General features: G+C 46.4%; 1 protein-coding gene, 1 long non-coding RNA gene and 2 pseudogenes across 2 annotated transcripts; 3 read left to right on the top strand and 1 right to left on the bottom strand.

The window, feature by feature from the left end:
- The first annotated feature begins 1,171 nt into the window (after nucleotides 1-1,171).
- Nucleotides 1,172-5,166, top strand: LOC117860756 (solanesyl-diphosphate synthase 1, mitochondrial-like; annotated as a pseudogene).
- Nucleotides 5,167-5,366: 200 nt separating this feature from the next.
- LOC117860287 (uncharacterized) lies at nucleotides 5,367-9,641 on the bottom strand (annotated as a pseudogene).
- A 584-nt stretch (nucleotides 9,642-10,225) lies between these two features.
- On the top strand, nucleotides 10,226-11,756 carry LOC117860032 (uncharacterized). Its single transcript, XR_004641361.2, has 4 exons — nucleotides 10,226-10,613; nucleotides 10,692-10,801; nucleotides 11,259-11,343; nucleotides 11,502-11,756. It is a non-coding gene; the product is annotated as an uncharacterized lncRNA (long non-coding RNA).
- Nucleotides 11,757-14,839: 3,083 nt separating this feature from the next.
- LOC117860360 (uncharacterized) lies at nucleotides 14,840-17,292 on the top strand. The gene is made up of 2 exons (XM_034743640.2): nucleotides 14,840-15,230; nucleotides 15,333-17,292. Exon 2 carries the CDS (start codon nucleotides 15,363-15,365, stop codon nucleotides 16,923-16,925), a length of 1,563 nt encoding a protein of 520 aa, XP_034599531.1. The 5' UTR covers nucleotides 14,840-15,230; nucleotides 15,333-15,362; the 3' UTR covers nucleotides 16,926-17,292.
- Nucleotides 17,293-20,471: the final 3,179 nt, after the last annotated feature.

Genomic DNA, 20,471 nt, shown 5'->3' with positions numbered 1-20,471 from the left:
GCAAACTTCAAGACTACGGTGGTGACTTACGACTTCCGCAAACCCCTCATTGTTCAGTATAGGACTTGAGATGAATTTATCAGAGACTACCAGTAATGGATGCAAGTAAAAAAAAGATTTGGTGTCATCACATGTCACATTGCACGACTCTGAGCACAGATACGAGACGGGACCAGTAGTTAGCTGTCAACGTAGGTCTTGTCATCTAGACATCTATACCCCTCTCCAGTGTTACGCCCTCAAATTTCCGAATTTCAGGATGTGATTGAAAGGAATAATTAAATAATAATTTTCTTATAATTTTAAAAATTTCCTAACATTTATTTTTCTTTACAGAAAGTTTAGTATAAGAAAATAATTGTTTGCTTTTCTAAATTAAATAATGTTGTTCTATGTCTGTGCGTTCATGCTGATGCGTCTTAGTGTTTCATGAGTGCAAAAGTTTCAAAAATGCGCTTAGACGTTGTCCACACTCTTCCAAGAATTTTCTGGAATTTATTCTCATTTTCTTAGAGCTAAACCTAATTTTTGGAAGGCTCTAGAATCCTTTTCACAAGCTCCAAGTATTTTATTTGGATTTCTTGTGTCCCAACTCAACTTTGAGATTTATCTCGGAATTTTTGGAAGTTTCTAGATATTTTTCTCGCTTTAGAAAATGAGTCCGGCTATTTCTGGAATTGTTTTCGTGCATATAAATAAATCCAGAAATTCCAATAATAGAAAAGTCAACTCGAAAATATTTTTTTTCCGAAGCCAGCGTATATATATCACCGCGTTCGTCTCAACGCATCTGAAAATATTTTCACGAGTTGCGTCTCCTAGCTCCGTAGATCTGAAGTCAAAGTCCGATCTTCATCAAATTTCGGCGAGATTTTCTGGCGAAACCGTGGACTTCTAGAGAAAACCGACACCACCATGGAGTTCCTCTCTTCGAGCTCTACGCCGTGGTGCAGTGGATTGCGCGAATCCGATACCGGCTCCGTCATCTTCCCCAACTCCGGCGAGCTTTTCCGTTGCCATTGTTCATCATCGGTGGTCGAAGGTGAGCACACCATCTCATTTGTCTCATCGTCCTTGTTCCATTTTGCTCGTTCAATCGCGAGTTTAGGAGTCATTCTCGGCAAATCCCTCTTTTTTTTTTTGTTTCCCTGTCTGTTCCGTTCATCTAGCCATGGCCACGGTGCCGTGCAGCCTCGCCGCCTCCTGGGCACCCACGCCGGCCCACCGCCTCCTGCCTGAGCCTTTTCCTTCAGCTATTGCTGTGGATGACGGTTCTTTACTCCCTGTCACTTCTACTATCACAACTATTCTTCTCGGTTCTTTGCATCTTAATAATGTCCTTGTTTCCCGCAAGCTTGTTAAGAATCTTATTTTCGTGCGCTAGTTTACTACCGATAACAACTGCTCAATTGAATTTGACCCGTATGGTTGTTCTGTGAAGGATCTTCGGTCCAGGAACGTGATCATCAGGTGCAATAGTTCGGGTCCACTATACCCCTTGCACCTCCCTGCTGCTACTCTCACTGTTGGCGCAACCTCTATGATCTGGCATCACCGTCCCGGCCATCCTAGGATGGACGCCCTTTCCCATCTTGCGCACATTTTACCATCATGTAATAAAGATATTAGCTCTTCTCTCTATCATGCATGACAGCTCGGACGACACACCCATCACCCTGGCGCCCCCCCACGCCCCTAGCATGTCGTCTGCCCTCGCTGGCGCCCCTGGTGCGTCGCCAGAGCCCACCAGCACCTCCTGGCGTCACCCCGGCGCCCCTGCTGGTGGACCTAGAGTTCCCGCTAGTGCCCCTGGCACGTCCCCTGGAGTTCCCGCTAGTGCCCCTGGAGCGTCGTCGCTTGGCGGATCCCTGGCGCCGGCTTGCCCCCGGCTCCATGGGTCCCTCCTGGCTTCGACTCGACGCCACTCCACTTCATCTACACGCGCCGCTCTGCTGCTCCTCATCTCCCATCACCGCCTCCAGCCTTTGATGCCGGCCCCACCACCAGCGCACCAGGCGCCGATCCAGGAGCTCGGGCTCCGGTCCTTCCCAAAGGAGCTGTCGTTGTTCCGCCCGTCATCAACCAGCATGGCATGACTACCCATGCCATGCTTGGGTTCCGTCAGCCTATTCTGTTCCACACTGTGCCGTTGTCTCTCGTTCCAAAGTCCTTCCGCAGTGCCCTCAAATATCCTAATTGGCGGGCTACTATGGAAGATGAGCATGCGACGCTTCTCCAAAACAACACATGGGAGCTTGTGCCTCGTCCATCGCGTGCTAATATTGTCACTGGTAAGTGGATATTCAAGCACAAGTGCAATTCGGATGGCTGTCTTGATTGGTACAAGGCTCAATGGGTTCTTCACGGCTTCACTCAGTGGCCAGGGGTGGACTTTGATGAGACTTTCAGTCCAGTCGTCAAGCCTGCTACTGTTCGGACAGTTCTGTCGCTAGCACTCTCTCGTCACTGGCCTGTTCACCAGCTACATGTCAAGAATGCATTTCTCCATGGCACTCTTTCCGAGACTGTGTATTGTGCTCAGCTTGCTGGTTTTGAGGATTCTGCTCATCCAGACTTTGTTTGCCGCCTCAACAAGTCTATGTACGGCTTGAAGCAAGCTCCTCGCGCCTGACATAGTTAGTTTGCAGCTTATTATCAGTCTGTTGGCTTTGTGGAGGCCAAATCTGACACCTTATTGTTTGTGTTTCACCGAGGCACCAAGACCGTGTATCTCTTACTCTATGTTGATGACATTGTACTCACGACTTCTTCTCCAACGTTGCTTCGACAGATTATTCAGGCTTTGCAGCTGGAGTTCTCTATGAAGGATCTTGGATCTCTTCATCATTTCCTGGGTATGCGTGTGCAGCCTGTTGTTGGTGGAGGATTTCTGTTGTCTCGGCGGCAGTACATGCTTGATATCCTGGATCGTGCTGGCATGGCTGAGTGTAGGTCATGTTCCACACCCGTTGACACCAATCCCAAGGTGTCGGCTGCTTCAGGTGCCCCTGTCACCAATGCCTCGGATTTTCGCAGTCTCGCCGACGCTTTGCAGTATCTCACTTTCACCAGGCTGGATATTGCCTACGCCGTTCAGCAAGTCTGTCTCCACAGGCATGATCCGCGAGAGTCTCACCTTGCTGCCCTGAAGCGCATCCTCCGGTACATCCGTGGCACTCTCCATCTCGGCCTACTGCTGCGTCCGTGTTCAGGTCAGGATTCACTGGTGGTATACTCTGATGCTGATTGGGCAGGCTGTCCAGACACTCGCAAATCCACTTCTGACTATGCGGTCTTCCTTGCGACAACCTGGTTTCTTGGTCCTCTAAGCGACAACACACTGTCTCCAGGTCCAGTGCCGAAGCTGAGTACCGCGTCGTGGCCAATGCCATAGCCGAAGCTACCTGGCAGGGGCCAGCTTCTTCAAGAGCTCCATGCCCCACTTCGCCGCGCCTCCTTGGTGTATTGTGACAATATCAGCGCGGTCTACATATCCTCCAACCCGGTTCAGCATCAGCGCACCAAACATATTGAGATCGATCTTCACTTCGTTCGGGAGCGTGTTGCTATGGGTGATGTTCGAGTACTACATGTTCCCACATCGTCTTAGTACGCCGATATCTTCACCAAGGGGTTGCCTTCTTTTGTATTCACAGAGTTCAGGTCCAGTCTAAACATTCGTGGTACCGACGATTAGACTACGGGAGTGTGTTAGAATATGTGTAATTGGGCTAGAGCCCGGCTAGGCCCATGTGCTGCTGGCACCCTGATAGGCGCCTGTGCTATGCCGCCGGCCCCTATCAGGTCAGGCGCTAGGGTTTATTGTAGCATAGGCAAGGGCTCCTCCTAACCCTAGGACCCTATCCTATGTACATGTACGTGCTATGCACCTTTATAATCAATCTACAATTTTCCTAGCCATATTTGCTTTCAAATGTGACACCTGTTCATGGATGCTTGTACAGCATGGACTATTATTTGCAGAAGACATACTACAAGACAGCTGCAAAGCTATTGCTGTCCTCGCTGAGCAAACAACAGAAGTACAAGCTCTTGCTTATCAGTATGGCAGACACTTGGTGTGCTGTATTTTTCCTTAGACAGAAGCTGTTCCTATTTTTGCTAGACAAATGAACTATTAAGAAGACCTACACTCTCTCTTCCAGGGCATAGCATATCAGTTGATCGATGACATTCTCGATTTCACAGGCACATCAGCTTCACTAGGCAAAGCCTCCTTGTCTGATATCCATCAAGTAATACAGTTATTCACTCAATATTTCCTCAGTAGTATTTTACTTGTTAAGATATCAATGACATGTAAGGAATCATATATGCCCTGTATGGACAGGGAATTGTGATAGCTCCCATACTTTTTGCGATGGAAGAATTCCCAGAACTGCATGAGATTGTTGAACAGGGATTTGATGACCCTTTAAATGTTATAAGACGGTTCGTATTGCAAGTGTATTTTTTTTGAAAGGAAAGTGTACTTTTCTTTGTTTCCAGTAATATAATCCAACTATTTGGGTTGTGAAATGCTCATAAATTGTCTAGTGTGGTCTCAGAACTGCTCAATTTTACACTTGTAGGCCCTCAAATACCTTTCAAAAACTCAGGGAATCGAGAGGACGAGGTCTGTTGCTGCTGAACATGCAAAACTGGCAGTGGGCGCTATCGATGATCTTCCTGATAGCGAGGATCAAGTTGTGCTTAACTCAAGGCAAGCGCTCAAAGATCTTACTCAAAAATTCATGAGAAGAACAAAGTGAATTGGTGAAGCAGAAAATGTAGTATTGGTTAAACATGCCAGCAGGCAGTAGAATCAATAATGATGCATCATTTCTTTTAAAAATATAACAATGCATCATGCATGTTTTTGTTGCTGAACAGTTTATTATGGGTGACTGATGAGAACTTCAGCAGGTTTGGAACAAGAGCTTTACCTCTGTTTTCCCTCCATTTATACCATTCATCTATTTCTGCAGATTGCATGATGACAGGCATAACCGCATAATGCCAGCGTAGAAGTTGGATGCAAAAAGTTGCCTTATGAGTATGTATTAGTATGTAGATAGCAAAACCACGTATCTCTGAATAATTGGAGTAAAACATTCATAGATCTTCATAGAAACACACACTGGGATCTTTTCATATGAAAATCATTCTCTTTAATTACATGGGCCACATCATATATTAAGATAATCTAACAATGTACTCTAGACCCTGATGTGCTGGTGGATGCGATACTGGCGTCCATTGTGTATGCAGCGTCAATCCTATGCTTTTATGTCTTTTTAAGAGTAAAAAGCGCAACACTTGGTTGAGTGCAGTCAAGGACCTGGTATCTGTTCTGATCACGGAATACTGTAAAATGGTTCTGGATATGGAAATCCTGTGTTTCAGAAAGTTCTACGTACGTAATAAGTGCAACTGGTTATAATTGTCTTTGATTCTGTGAAGCTCTCTCAAGGCATCACCAATCAGCAAGCGGTCTTTTGGAAGTTCCTTCGAGCACAGAATTCCGATCTGCAGAATTGAAGTAACTTTTGGTCTACCACACTGGTGACTTGCTGATCTTGTAGTGCTATTTGCACGTACCTATGAAGGTTGAGGTCTTGCACGAAGTCGCTATCTGTTGGTCTTTTTCCTGTGAAAATTTCCAACAATAGTACTCCGAAGCTGTACATGTCACCATAGATTGAGACTTCGTTGCCCAGTCCATACTCTGTTTGGAACACACATATTATTCAGCAACTAAATGAAGACTATCAGCAATGCTACAGTTACAATGTTAAATGATGAAAAAAGGAGCAATGCATTTTACTTGCTTGTGGATTTCGATTTTCAATCAATCATGAAAGTAAAATGCAGTGTACTTGTTACAAGCTGACCTGGAGGAGCATATCCAATGGTTCCCCTTCTTGTAGCCCAACCACTTGATATATCTGAGGGGTTAGTCTGGTCTTGATGCACAAATCTTGCGAGCCCAAAATCACCAACATGGGCAACCATGTCATTGTCAAGGAGAATATTGCTTGGCTTGAGATCACAATGAACTATCGGGGTTGGTTTATAGTGGTGAAGATATTCGAGTGCGGAAGCGACATGAATGGCAATGTCTATCCGTTGGACAAGATCAATCCTACTATGGGTGCCATGTTCCCTGAGACGGTGGTGTAGCCACTGGTCTAGATTTCCATTTGGTAGGAAATCAAATACAATAGCTTTGAAATCAAGGCCACCGGAATCAATACTTGAACACACCGTCAAGATTTTCACAAGGTTCCGATGTCGAGCACATCTCAGAGTCTCACATTCTGCAATGAAACTTTGTGACGCCCCTCGCTGCTGAAGGTTGAGCACCTTCACAGCGACAACAACTTCTTGGTCATGGCTTATCATTGTTCCCTTGTAAACAGAGCCGAAGCTTCCGATGCCTATGAGGTTTTCAGAAGCAAAACTATTTGTTGCATTCATCAAGTTGACATATGAAACCCTTGCATACTGATCATTGATGAGTGGTAAGGCATGTTCTGCCTTTATCAACTTCCTTCTTTGATGACATAATACACATAGTGCAAGGAGCAAGGAGATTCCTAGAAAGGCAGTGGCTATGGAGACCATCATGACAAGTTTGTGTGATGGCTTATTGTTGCTAGTACTGCCATTATCTGAGCAAGGTGGCAATTTCAGCTGAGTAATACCTCCACAGAGGCCAGAGTTTCCCTCAAATGAAAATGCGCTAGCGTTAAGAAATATTCCGTGCTTTGGGACTTCACCATCAAAGTTATTAAAGGAGATATGCAGTTGTTCAAGACCTTTCACGTGACCAACTTCTTGAAAGATCAAGAACCAAGAGGGCCTTCGGTTGTCCCAATGACTCTGAAATTTTCCCTTAAAACATGTTCCCTTTCATACTGCAAGACTGTAAGATTTGGTAATCGCCAAGAGAGTTGGGGATTTCCCCGGTTAACCTATTTCCAGATACATCAAGGGTCACAAGATTTTTCAGGTGACCAACTTCCGATGGCAACGATCCAGTTAGCATGTTCTCTTGGAAAGTCGCGTAGTCGGAAAGCGTGGATATGAGGAGAATTTCTTTTGGTATTGGACCAGTAAGGCGATTGTGCTCCAGGGACAGCGACTGCAAAGGGCAACTACCAAGACTGGAAGGAATGGGACCCGTGAGCATGTTGTCCTCAAGGAATAGTGAGGTGAGCACGGTGAGATTGCCAATTGTTGGTGGGATTTGCCCTGATAGCTTGTTGCCGAACAAGAGAAGGTTGCCCAGCTTGTTAAGGGATAATACCAGTAAGGTTATTGCGATCCATATAAATTCTCTTCAAGTTGACAAGGTTGCTGATTTCTTGAGGTATTTGCCCACTTACCATGTTGTTACTTATGCTCAAGTACTCCATGCTCGTCGAAAGGTTTGCGATCGAGCCAGGAAGCATACCTCCCAGCTTGTTTCTAGCCAAGTCAATGACCTTCAGATTGCTGCAGTTGGTCAGACTATCCATGAATCCCCAGTCAGCATCAACATTTGCTTCCAGCTTGTTGGAGTCCAGTCTCAGTGCCCACAAGTTCTTGAGGTGAGTTCCAAGGCAGTTCGGTATGACTCCGGAGAAGGAATTATCTGACATCTGCGCCAACTCCAGCTTGGAGGCATTGCAGAGCGACGGCGGGATGGTACCGTGTAGCCGGTTGTTGTTAACGGCGAACCACGTGAGTCTGGGCAGCCTGCCACCGGCGTTCGGGGGCAGAGTCCCGGTGAGGTTGTTCATCTGCACGTCAAGTTTCTGGAGAGAGGAGATGTTAAACACGGCGGAAGGTATGGATCCTTGGAGCATGTTGTAGTGAAGGAAGAGGCCGGTGAGAGCTTTGAGGTTGCCCAGGGTGGAAGGTATGGATCCTTGGAGCATGTTGAAGCCGAGGTAGAGGCCGGTGAGAGCTTCGAGGTTGCCGAGAGCGCCAGGGATGGCGCCGGCGAGGTTGTTGCTGGTGAGGCTGAGGATGGTGAGGGAGGTGAGGTTGCCAAGGGAGGCAGGGATTGCTCCGGTGAGGTTGTTGAACTGCACGTTAAGATCCTGGAGAGAGGAGATGTTAAACATGGCGGAAGGTATGGATCCTTGGAGCATGTTCTGGTTGAGGTAGAGGCCGGTGAGAGCTTTGAGGTTGCCGAGACTGCCAGGGATGGCGTCGGCGAGGTTGTTGTTGGCGAGGCCGAGGATGGTGAGGGAGGTGAGGTTGCCAAGGGAGGCAGGGATTGCTCCGGTGAGGTTATTGCTGGAGAGGTAGAGGCCGGTGAGAGCTTTGAGGTTGCCGAGAGCGCCAGGGATGGCGCCGGCAAGGTTGTTGATGGCGAGGCTGAGGATGGTGAGGGAGGTGAGGTTGCCAAGGGAGGCAGGGATTGCTCCGGTGAGGTTGTTGCGGGCGAGGTAGAGGCCGGTGAGAGCTTCGAGGTTGCCGAGAGCGCCAGGGATGGCGCCGGCAAGGTTGTTGCTGGTGAGGCTGAGGATGGTGAGGGAGGTGAGGTTGCCAAGGGAGGCAGGGATTGCTCCGGTGAGGTTGTTGAACTGCACGTTAAGATCCTAGAGAGAGGAGATGTTAAACATGGCGGAAGGTATGGATCCTTGGAGCATGTTCTGGTTGAGGTAGAGGCCGGTGAGAGCTTTGAGGTTGCCGAGACTGCCAGGGATGGCGTCGGCGAGGTTGTTGCTGGCGAGGCCGAGGATGGTGAGGGAGGTGAGGTTGCCAAGGGAGGCAGGGATTGCTCCGGTGAGGTTATTGCTGGAGAGGTAGAGGCCGGTGAGAGCTTTGAGGTTGCCGAGAGCGCCAGGGATGGCGCCGGCAAGGTTGTTGTTGGCGAGGCCGAGGATGGTGAGGGAGGTGAGGTTGCCAAGGGAGGCAGGGATGGCTCCGGTGAGGTTGTTGTAGCTGAGACTGAGCTTCTGGAGGCGGTGCAGTGACCCCAGCGCTGGGGGCACCGGCCCCTGCAGCACGTTGTGGCTGAGATTGAGGTGCTCGAGGGAGGGCGGCAACGGGGAGGGCACGCCGCCGCCGAGGCGGTTCCTGGAGAGGTCGAGTCGCCGGAGGTAGGTGAGGCCCGAGAGGGATGAAGGAGCCGCGGTGCCGGAGCTGGCCAGGCCGAGCCTGTGGAGGTCCAGCGCTGTCACGCGGCTGCGGCGGCGCCCGCGCACCCCGCACGTGACGCCGTGCCACCCGCACGGCGCCGGCGCGGTCATGTTGCCGGCGCCCCATGATGCCAAGGCCCCGTATGGGTCGTCCGTGATGAGGGACCGGAACTGCATGAGCGCACGGTGGTCAGCGCCGGTGCCGTCACTTCCCGCGGAGGCCGATGTCCATGCTGGAGATGCAAGGAGGAGGGAGGCTACGAGTAGGATGGAGCAATGGTGCTCCATGGCTGTCCGCATAGCTTGGCTCTGTGCTCCTTGATGCAGCGAGTAATAACAAGGCTATTTAAAATGCCGATTCAATCTCGCAAGTCTCTAATTTCCAAGTCACCAAGTCAATGAGGTCTTCTTCCAACTTAGCCTAATTTTCAAGTCACTAAGAAGTCAATGAGGTCTTCTTCCAAGTCACTAAGTCAATGAGGTCAATTTCCAAGTCAGTGAGTCAACTTTGTTGACGACCATATCCACGGGTCATCCTCCAACATCCAGTTGGATGAAAGTTTCTTTATACGAATACTGGTAGTCCAGATCCTCTTAGTCAGGCCACAGGGCATACGCGCAGGATTGGTAGTCCGACTGGCTGCTGCCTGTTTCAACATTTTCGTACAACTAATTCAACAATCTACGGACCGTGATACATCATTTCGAATAGCTAATGAGGTTAGATATTTATTTATAGTAGGCTTGGGAGATGAGGTATTTATGTACGGATCTTTTATATCTATACCTATTATTAAAGGAAGGAGAAGCTTTTTCCCTTTAACCCCCTCTCTTCCCTCCCTTTAACACCCGAGGCCCTCTTCTCTTCAGAATTTGGACTGCGGGTTGATTTCACGAAATGTCAGGACCTTTTTTGCAAGATTAGGGTGACGTACGAAAATCGTGGCAGAGATGTTGCTTACTTTAATAATAGGTATAGATATAAAAGAGCGGTTGTTTCTTCTAACCGTCACGATCGTTTTGCAAAAAAAACCCCTTAACTTTTTTTTAATCAAACCCATAGTCGTTGGAGTAGTTCTTCATGATTTTGCAAAAAAAAAGCCCCGCGGGCCGCCTCCTCCAGGGCGTCCTCCTCATCCTCCATCTGGATCTGGCATGGTGCACCGGCTATTCTCCCATGCCGCCGCCGCTGGCACCACACCCTGGCTGCCTGCTAGCGCAAGCCACTCTTGCCTCGCCGGCAGCTGCGCACAACCCCAGTCCCAAGCTGCCTACGGTGCGCGACCGCCCTCCCTTGCCGGCGACCCCGCGTGCCTCCGCTCGCGGCGGGCTTCTGCCCTTGTGCTCCTGTGGCCAATAGGCCAAGCCTGTTGGCCAAGCAGTGGTCACCCCTCCGGGAACAGCGGCTGCCTCTCCCTCCGTCGAGCAGCAGGGGCCGCTGCCTAACTGCCTCCTCTCTCAAGCAGCAATCTACAGGTACAGCCACGAGCTACTCCACTTTCTCCCTTTTTTGCAACTCCACTTTAATCCGCCTGCACCCCTGGACTGCTACAGATTGAGCTTCTCTGGCGCTTGGCCTGAGGAATAGCATGGGATGCACTGTTGTGGCTTGGATGCTTTATCTGATTTGGGGAAAAATGGAGATTAGAGGCAAGATCTAGCACGTGAGTTGCTGCTACTAGCCTGATGCTGCTCTCTTTATGGTGATACTGCCATGTAGGTTTACATACTGCATGAGATTCTCGTATTTCTTAATTGGACTGCAACTTGTTTATTGCTTCTTAATTACTGTTGCTGTAGATGGTACATGTACTTGCACTGATTATATGCAGAGTTTAGCTATTCTCCAGTATTCAGTGTTCCTTGTGGGATAGTAAGCTATATGTAATGCAAAGTCTTTACATCATGAAGTGTTTTGCTTGTATTGTTGCCTCGCTTGAATTAACTGTTTTAGTGGCTTATCTCTACTGCTGGTCATCCGAATCAAGCATCTGCCAGTGTAGCAATCAGTGTGATAGTAGTCTTCCTTGCAGGAACGTCACTAGCAATTTTATTGATAATTTCATCAAATATGTTTCTTGAAGCCTTATCATTCTCACTGATTCTATTCTGACCTTGCAGTACTGAAAGAAGATTTCACACTGGCAAAATTCAGATAAATATGAAGTATCTTCACATATGACAAAAGAATAATTGTATACTACAGGTAAGATATGTTGATAGTGGAAAATTGAAGTATCTTCACATATGAAGTAATCTGAGTTTAACATATCTTTGTGGGAAATTGAATCCGTACCCTGAATATGTACCCTCTTTCATGAAAAATTGCCTCTATCTGAAACCATACAGTTTCTCTTGTTGCAGATACCTTAAGCAAAACCGGCTGTAGAAGAGGATGACCTCAACAGCAGCTAATGCAAAAGCAACAAATTAGGCTGATTCGCTGAAGCTAAAGCTGACCTATAAAAGTGATGAACGCACTGTTACAAGGCTTCTGGATACTAGAAATCTATATATGTTAGATTGTGTATATGTATGTATGGAACATGGAAGGGTGTAATAAATATGTTTTGTAAAGCTAATACTTTGTTGCAATAAAAATACTTTTATTAACGCTAATGATATGGATTTGGATTAAAAATGGGCTAGGCTGAATGGATTGGGCCTGCAAACGAGAATAAAAAGTTAGGTCACCCCAATACCAAAAATATCATAATACAACAGGTAATTTTATTCTGTTAGTTGTTTTGCACCATCAAGGAATGAGAGCTCTGTTGCGGATGGGTAGGGAAGAAGAGAAAAAAGGAAAATGAAGACAAGAACCAATTGGTGGGAGACTGCGGAAGGCATCACTGATGAATTGCATACGAGCTTGGTGAAGCCTACCGAACAACAACGTTCAAAGAAGCAAAGCCAAGGCTAACGAGGATGGATATATGCAAGTGTGAGCTTCGTGAGAAACTATGAACGTCAGTCGCCACTGTCGATAAGAGAGGATATATGTAGGGGTGCATCGCTGATGATATATAGAGGCTCCCATTGCAACGCACGGGCATATTTGCTATAAAAGAAACAAATGCCAAAGATAAAAAAAATGAAGGAAGAAAAAAATATATTCAATAATTTAGCAATTCTATTTGGCCTAATTGAAAATTGACAAACAACATCAAATTATCACCCAAATTTTGCGCCATGTGTATTGGGATGTGCGATGCTTTTTTCCTCCCGTGCAACGCACGGGCATATTTCCTAGTAAGTAATAACATTGCAATCCCAGTCCAAATGAACAAGTCTAGTTAAAACCACGTAAAGCAATCCAAACCCAATCCAAGTCCAGTTAAAACCACGTAAAACAATCCAAGTCCAATACAAACTGTCTAATATCCAATCCAATTCAAAAAAAAATTAAATACAATCCATATATGTTTGTTGGCAGGGCGAAGCTTGGAGGTTGGTCATGGCCAAAGCTTGTGTACCAAATCTGTTAGGTTGCGCCCCCACCCCTTTGGAAGTGCCTCCAACCTCTGCCAATTGTCATTGGTCCAATAATAATCCCAAAAGTTTAGTATTTAAAATTTAACATGGCACGCACTCCATATAAAATCCTTAAATATATTCGTATCAATCTTTCCCAAATCAAGTTTAACATAACGTAGACATGACCAAATTTAACAGGGCGAAGCTTGGAGGTAGACATGAGCATTTTGCGGGCTGGGCTGGTAAAAAGTCCGGTTCATTTTGGGCTGAAAATTTGTGCTCACGAACATCCCATGGACGTTGTCAGGCCGAGTTTTTGGGCTGGGTTCGGGCTGGGCTTAGATCAGGCCTTCTTTTTTAGTTGAAAAATAAATAAAATTAATTGCTTGGGTGGCTCGGGCCAGCCCGATTTTTTTTTGAGCTTGATTTTCGTTGAACATGCCCGACTCGACAGCTAACGTGAGCGTGCCAAAACCCATCAGGATCGGGTTGGGCTTAAAATGCTCGGGTCTATTTGGTCATGCATGCCGACAGCCCAATCCATCTCTGTGTATGATCTAGTGCGGCTCGCTCCACATCGGCTCGACTTCGCCGACGTCGAGTCTCAGCTGCCCCATTAAATACAGTCTATATATGTTTGTTGGCAGGGCGAAGCTTGGAGGTTGGTCATGGCCAAAGCTTGTGTACCAAATCTGTTAGGTTGCGCCCCCACCCCTTTGGAAGTGCCTCCAACTTCTGCCAATTGTCATTGGTCCAATAATAATCCCAAAAGTTTAGTATTTAAAATTTAACATGGCACGCACTCTATATAAAATCCTTAAATATATTCGTATCAATCTTTCCCAAATCAAGTTTAACATAACGTTGAAGCATGTTTAAATGTAAAAATTGGAACCTACTCCTTCTGTTCCAAAGTGTAAGTCGTTTTACCTTTTCTAGATGCTACACACCTAAATATAGACTTACGGAGTATGTCTAGATACATAACTGAGCCTATATATCTAGAAAAGCTAAAATGATTAATATTTTGAAACGGAGGTAGTAATAGATATGATTAGTTATACATATTAGAACAAAGAAACACATAAAAATAAAAGGAAAATTAGTCAGCTGCGTATCTTTACTTGAAAAGCATCATTCTTTTTATATTGTTTGAAAGAAAATCCTCAACTTCATATCAATCTTCTCTAGCGTGCCACTCTAAGTGCCCACCATGGCTAATGGCTAGATTAATGTTGAATCACATTTTATGAAAATATGGAATTAGGTTTCGTAAATTTTTAAATCAATTTTAACAAAGCTTTGAAGCATGTATACATGTAAAAGTCAGGATCTAATACATATGATAAGTTATACATATGTGCTATGTGAAACACATCAAAATAAAAAAGAAAATTAATTAGCTGCACACATATGTGCTATGTGATCAACAAATGATGCTGGCTGGTTGGCTTGCATCCCCACCTAATATGAGTCGTCCATCTGCTGTGACACGAATTTTAAACATACGCATGAGTTTAAAATCTTTGGAAAGATCGACAAGATTTCATGCCCCTCTGACCTGTAGCTTATGGGCTGAGATTTGGCAGCCACAATTGTTAAGTGGGCTTTTCAAGGGGATTACGGGCCTTTAGGCCCAAGAGACACGGGTCGGAGAGATGGAGACAGAGCGGCGCGCTGCTGCTCTGATCGGATTCCTGCCGGCCATGGCCGAGCTCCTGGAGCCTCAGGCCAGCGGAGCAGGAGCAAGTGGAGGAGACTGGAACGTGGCGGAATCGGTCGCCTGGGGTATGAGGAGCTCGTCTGCGGTGGAAACGGAGCACCGGGTCGGCGGCGGCGGCGGAAACACGACAGGCAGCAACGGCGAGATCCGCAACGGCGCGGAGCCAGCGAAGCGGAAGGCCACGCGCTCGGCCGGGGAGAGCCTAGGCCTCGCAGCGACACCGCGGTGCTGGGGCGCGCCGCAGCGGCAACCAGAGGGCACCAGCGGCAGAGGAGATGAGGAAAGGCGCCGCTGAATCAGGTGCGTCTCCCGCCGGATCCACCCAGTCCCCCATTTTGGCCGTGGCCTACCTCTTTCCGCCCGCTCGCCGCAAAGGGATTCATCAACCCTAGCGCCGCCTGCTTAAGGGGCCCTTACAAAGAATTCAACATTGGCGTCATATACTAGAAATTGCCACTGACAAGCGCCCAAGGTTTTTCCAAGTTCCTTGTCCACTGCTGACCAAGACTCGTAAAAAGGAACTTCCAAGTTTTTGTATTGTTTTATCTACAAGACCAAGACATTACAAAATATTCTCAAGTTGCGTCTCACTTTCTTTTCATGTGGTTAGTCATCACACATGCATTCACACCGATCTTCATTTGATTTTCCACAACAAGTCAAATAATTCTTCCTGAAATCCTGAGGGACCTGCCTGCCTACCTCTTTTTCCCTTGGTAAGACCAGACCCTCCACATCCCTCCTCATTGGCTTGCATACCTTGTTTTCTCCCCGTCGAAGCCTTTGCTATCCCTGAATTCTCTTTAAGTTCTCATCATGCCCCTCACTGTATGATTTTACCCTCGAGATATCCCTACATACAGAGGATAGCTGCCCATGTGATCCAGTCAAAGGTAGGTTCTTTACAGCTGCTAAGCTAAATCTTTGCTTGTGATCCAAAGTTCATATATTTTTGTCTCTCATGTTTGCTGTTTTGTGTTGAATTTCCTGAACAGGGAAGGGATACTACAGATCCTTGAATCCCGATGGCGGAGATCGTCAGTTCTGCAGTTGTCAACGAGACAGTTAGCCAAATCCTATCTAGTCTGGTTCAAAATTATGAGGATAAAGAGGAATCTAATGCGAACAGAAACTTGGAGAGGCTAGAGATGGCAAACATCAGGCTGGAGGCTGCTCTTGAGGTGTCAGGAAAGTGGCAGATCACTGATGCATCCTTGTTGCGTTGGCGCAGGAAGCTGAAGCGTGCTGCCCAAGAGTGCGATGACACGCTGCACAAATGCAATCAGAGGATCCTGGAAGATGTAGAGACAGAAAAGAGGGTGAGGAATTCCTCATTTCCTATGCGTATGGCACATACTACTAAGTCATTTGTCTTCTCCATCATCAGCCCCAACAAAGATGAGTCGAACAGTTCCATTGCTCGAAGATTTGAGTGGTTAGCAGATGGGGCTAGAGAGTTTCTGAGATTAGTAGAGCTTGGTGGTACGCCACGTTGTCACATGCCCTTTGACCCTCTTATCATGCACCTTCTTGCAGGCAAGAAACTACAGCACAGAATCATTCGAGCAAACAAGTGCCCTTTGTTTCTACAGTTGGTGCCCTATATTACTTCAGATCATGGAATAGAGGCTAGACTCATCTTCATTCGGACAGATGGTAATGCTTCAGAAGATGACTTTTTCCTTTCTTTAATGCTACAGCTTTCAGAGAGTACAGACATAGTAGGGACTGCAATTAAGTGCCTACAGCTGTATGGCCCTATTTTCAAGTCTACAGTTGAAACCATTACGAAAGAACTTATGCAGCTACCTACAGAACACTTCTCATGGGTGCCAGATGTTGATACACACCACAAAGAACATTGGGACAATCTTCACAACTTTGGCACTGATTGGTTTCGCCCAAACCCGTTATGTTGCAAGCAGAATGTTCAGCACAAGCTCTATCACGGTACGGAGTTAAACAAGTCAAGATTACTAGGTGCCTTTCTAGAACCAGTTATTGAAGTACATCTGCAGTGCTATGTCTCGCTCTCAGAGTGCATCCAACATAGGTCCTTATTGTTCGAAACCAAAAATTCTGTACAAGATTCTCCATATCTGAAAGTTGGAGTCCTCTTGACGCCCCATGGGCATTTAGAAGACATTCTACTTGTAGATAGGAGTCCTGCAATACCGGCAATCTACAGTGAGGAGCAGCATTCCTTGCATGTGGACTTCACCTTGGGGCAACTTGAAGAGATCATGCTGCCAAAGGTAATAGATTACTTCTGCAAGAATGACGAAGCGATAGTCTACCAAATGCTTTGGAAATTAAAACATGGTGCTTCATACATTATGATTGAGAAGGCAAGCATGAGCTCACAGAGAACAAGCATGCGGCCATGGAGAACTTTTCAGGGACCTAGGGAAGGAAAGATGTTGCTATGCCATGACCAAGAGATAGGGAGACGGACAAATGTGATCTTTCAATTCCTCAACCTGTGGTTTGTACATGCGCCTGTCCAGCTGCGAGGGACGATTGTGGATTGGATTCAGAAAGAAAAGGAAAGTCGGTGCATAGCTAGCCAGCTACATCTGAACTTCTAAATCATCTAACGTGGATGGATAAGGGAAATGAGGAATAAAAGACTGGAAATTGGATGTTCTAGGGAACACATCAAATATTTGCTATGGCTATGACAAACATAAAATTAAAATCCTATATCGACGGAGCAGTGTAATGCCCGCTTGTGACTGAGAAGGCGCAGCGCTAGGAGTACGTCTTCAGGAGCGAGTGGTGTGTTTTGTATGCATGTGTGACATAGAGGTAGGGCCGGGCTGTCAGCCTGTGTGTGGGGTATTAAGTGTGTCGGATGGGTAACAATTGTAATCAGTATTGACTTGTGAATGAAAACTCTGGTTCTCGAGGTTCAGGGTTCCTTCCCCAAACTACCTCGTGATTCCGATTGGTGTTTGCGCTCATGTCGCCGGCGAGTCATCGACAGCAACGGGACATTACAGTTGGTATCAGAGACTCGTCTTCCTCAGCGTGGGTGGGGGGGGGGGGGCGGTCCGGTGCGGCAGCGGCGCGCAGTGGTGGGCTGAGCAGGCGGCGCACGGCGGCAGTGTCTTTTCTTCTTGATTCAGTTGCCTTCCCAGCAATTCCTTATTCCTACGGGCGATTTTGGTGCGTTAGGGTTTGGATCGGTTGCTCGTGCGTTGAATTGCAATACTCCGTTGATCTGAGCTCGAAAACGGAGTGGGTCCGCTGAGATCTCGTCGTTTGCCGCGCGGCACCGGCGACGGCGATTGATTTCCCGTAATTCCCATTCTACCTCAACTCGATTTGCGGGCAGTTCACCACAGCTCCACCAAAACCTTCCGTGCAGTCCCAGTTTGTGCTCGACGCAATGGCGGAGGGGTATGCCAAGACAGATGCGAAATTGGACAAGCTGATGGAGTCTGTGGATTTGTTGTTCTCCAAAATGGAAGACCTCACCATCACTCAGCAACAGATGCAGGTGAAGCTTGATATCAACAGCAAGGCGGTTGATCTGTCCATGCGGGAGCAGCAACTTATGGCACAGCAGTTGGAGGCCACTGGTCAGGCGGTGGCGAAATTGACGCTGGAGCACATGGGGAAAGACGATCTAGAACAAGGGGGAAGTTCTACACCATCGGCTGCAGCTTACCACCGTCAGAATTACCATCGATAAGACCATGCAGTCTTTGGTGAGCCCCAAAATTCTCGTTCTATTTTTGGTGGTCACCATGCTGGGCACAATTCTGCTGGGCATAAGAGCTCCATGCCGAAGATGCAATTCCCTAGGTTTGAAGGACAAGACCCCACAACCTGGCGTGACAAGTGTGAAACATACTTTCAGATTTTTTATATCCCTGACCATATGAAAATTATGACAGCAGTGATGCACGTGGATGAAAATGCTTCTAGGTGGTTTAGAGTTTACAAAAGAAAGAGTATGGTGGAGACATGGGATCAGTTCATCAAAGCTGTGGAGCAAAAATTTGGAGCGTATGATTACCAACATACTATCAATGAATTGTTGGACCTGAAGCAAATAGGTTCAGTGGAAGAATATGCAGCTGCTTTTGAAGCTCTGCAGCTTCAGGTGGACATGCATAGTGGAGGCATGCCTGATACTTATTTTATCTCCCAGTTCATTAGAGGGTTAAAGCCAGAGCTCAGATATGCAGTTCAAGGACAAGTCCCACATTCCATGGAAAGAGCTGCGATGTTGGCTAAAATACAGCAACGGATTCAAGACAAAAGTACCAAAAAAGGGCTGAAAACTCCAAACAGCACAAGATGGCCAGCTGCATCATCTTCTGCCAGAATGGACCAACACAAACCAGTCACATCTGCCCCACTTTCTAAGGAAAGGCAGCTCAGGGATTATTGCAGAACTCATAATTTGTGCTTTTATTGCAGAGAACCACATGATGCTACTCATGCTTCTAAGTGCACTAAGAGGCCCAAAGCTCAAGCAAATGCCCTTATGCTGAATGATTTGGACATCAATTTAACTGAAGAGGTGTTAACACAGTTGGACATTGAGGATGCCTTAGCAGCTGATTTTGGTACTCTATCTCTCAATGCCATTCCTGGAACAGATGACGGGGAGGTCATGAGATTAAGAGCTCTTGTTAAAAACAAAGTTATGTTGATGCTAGTGGACAGTGGTAGTTCTCATTGCTTTGTTAGCTCCACATTTTTGAAGAAACTTGGCATACAACCCATACCTGCACCACCTAAGACAGTAAAGGTAGCCAATGGAGAGGTATTAATTTCTGATCAAATGGTACCCCAATTGGAATGGTGGATTCAGGGACACACTTTCAGCTGTGATATGAGAGTTCTGGATATAGCTGCTTATGATTGCATCTTAAGCTATGATTGGCCCAAACTCAACAGTCCCATCACTCACCATTGGGAGCACAAGACCATGGAATTTATGTACAAAGGGCAGCTTGTCACCATTAAAGGGGTCAACTCAAACAATTTGGCTGTTCAGGAGCTCTCAACTGATAAGTTGCTTAAATGGGATGCTGGCAATGATATATGGGCTTTTGCTATCGTCAAGGTTCTGCCAGATCAAGCAGGACCATCTGTGCTAGAAGAAATTCAGGAGGTCCTTGATGAATTTAAGGATGCATTTGCTGAAACCTAAAGAGCTACCTCCCTCCAGGGTTTATGATCATCCAATTCCAATCACTCCAGGTGCTATCCCTGTTAACTCTAAACCTTATAGATATTCTCCATCGCACAAAAATGAGATTGAGAGGTAGGTGATAGAACTTCTAGCTGCTGGTCTTATAACTCCTAGTACCAGCCCTTATGCTTCTCCTGTCTTATTAGTCCAAAAGAAAGATGGCACTTGGCGTTTTTTGTGTGGATTATAGGAAATTCAATGATATTACTATCAAGAATAGGTTCCCTATGCCAATTATTGATGAAATCTTGAATGAACTTGCTGGCACAAAATATTTCACTAAATTGACATGAGAGCTGGTTATCACCAAGTGAGAATGAAACAGTGTGATGAACACAAAATAACTTTTAAGACACCATGGTCATTACCAGTTTACGGTCATGCCATTTGGGCTTACCAATGCTCCAGCCACCTTTCAATGCACTATGAATGAGCTTTTGGATCCTTTTCTCAGGAAATTTGTGCTGGTGTTTCTTGATGACATATTAATTTACAGCCCCACCTTGGAATTACATATCCAGCATCTCAGACTTGTTCCAGAGAAATTCAGATAGCATCACTTCTTCCTGAAATATAGCAAATATTCTTTTGCTCAAAGCCAGCTTGAATACTTGGGGCACATTATCTCTGATCAGGGTGTGGCTACTGGTCTAGCAAAAATAGAAGCAATGCTAAAGTGGCCAATTCCCACAAATGTAACTGAGTTGAGGGGCTTTTTGGGTCTCACAGGCTACTACAAAAAATTCTATCAAACATTATGGCTTGATGGCCAAACCTTTGACAACTCTGCTAAAGAAGAAGCAATTTGAGTGGTCTGCAACAGCTCCAGCAGCATTTGACAAGCTAAAGGAGGCAATGGTAATAGCTCCAGTTTTAGCTATTCCAAATTTCAATCAACCATTTATTGTCGAAACAGATGCTT

The sequence above is a fragment of the Setaria viridis genome, chromosome 6 (assembly GCF_005286985.2).
Source record: "Setaria viridis chromosome 6, Setaria_viridis_v4.0, whole genome shotgun sequence".
Lineage (NCBI taxonomy): Eukaryota > Viridiplantae > Streptophyta > Magnoliopsida > Poales > Poaceae > Setaria > Setaria viridis.
Note: the sequence above shows the minus strand (reverse complement) of the source record. Positions and strands in the feature narration are given on the sequence as shown.

Bases quoted from the DNA above. Each gene is read 5' to 3' on its own strand.
- LOC117860360 (XM_034743640.2), top strand. From the start codon at position 15,363: ATGGCGGAGATCGTCAGTTCTGCAGTTGTCAACGAGACAGTTAGCCAA.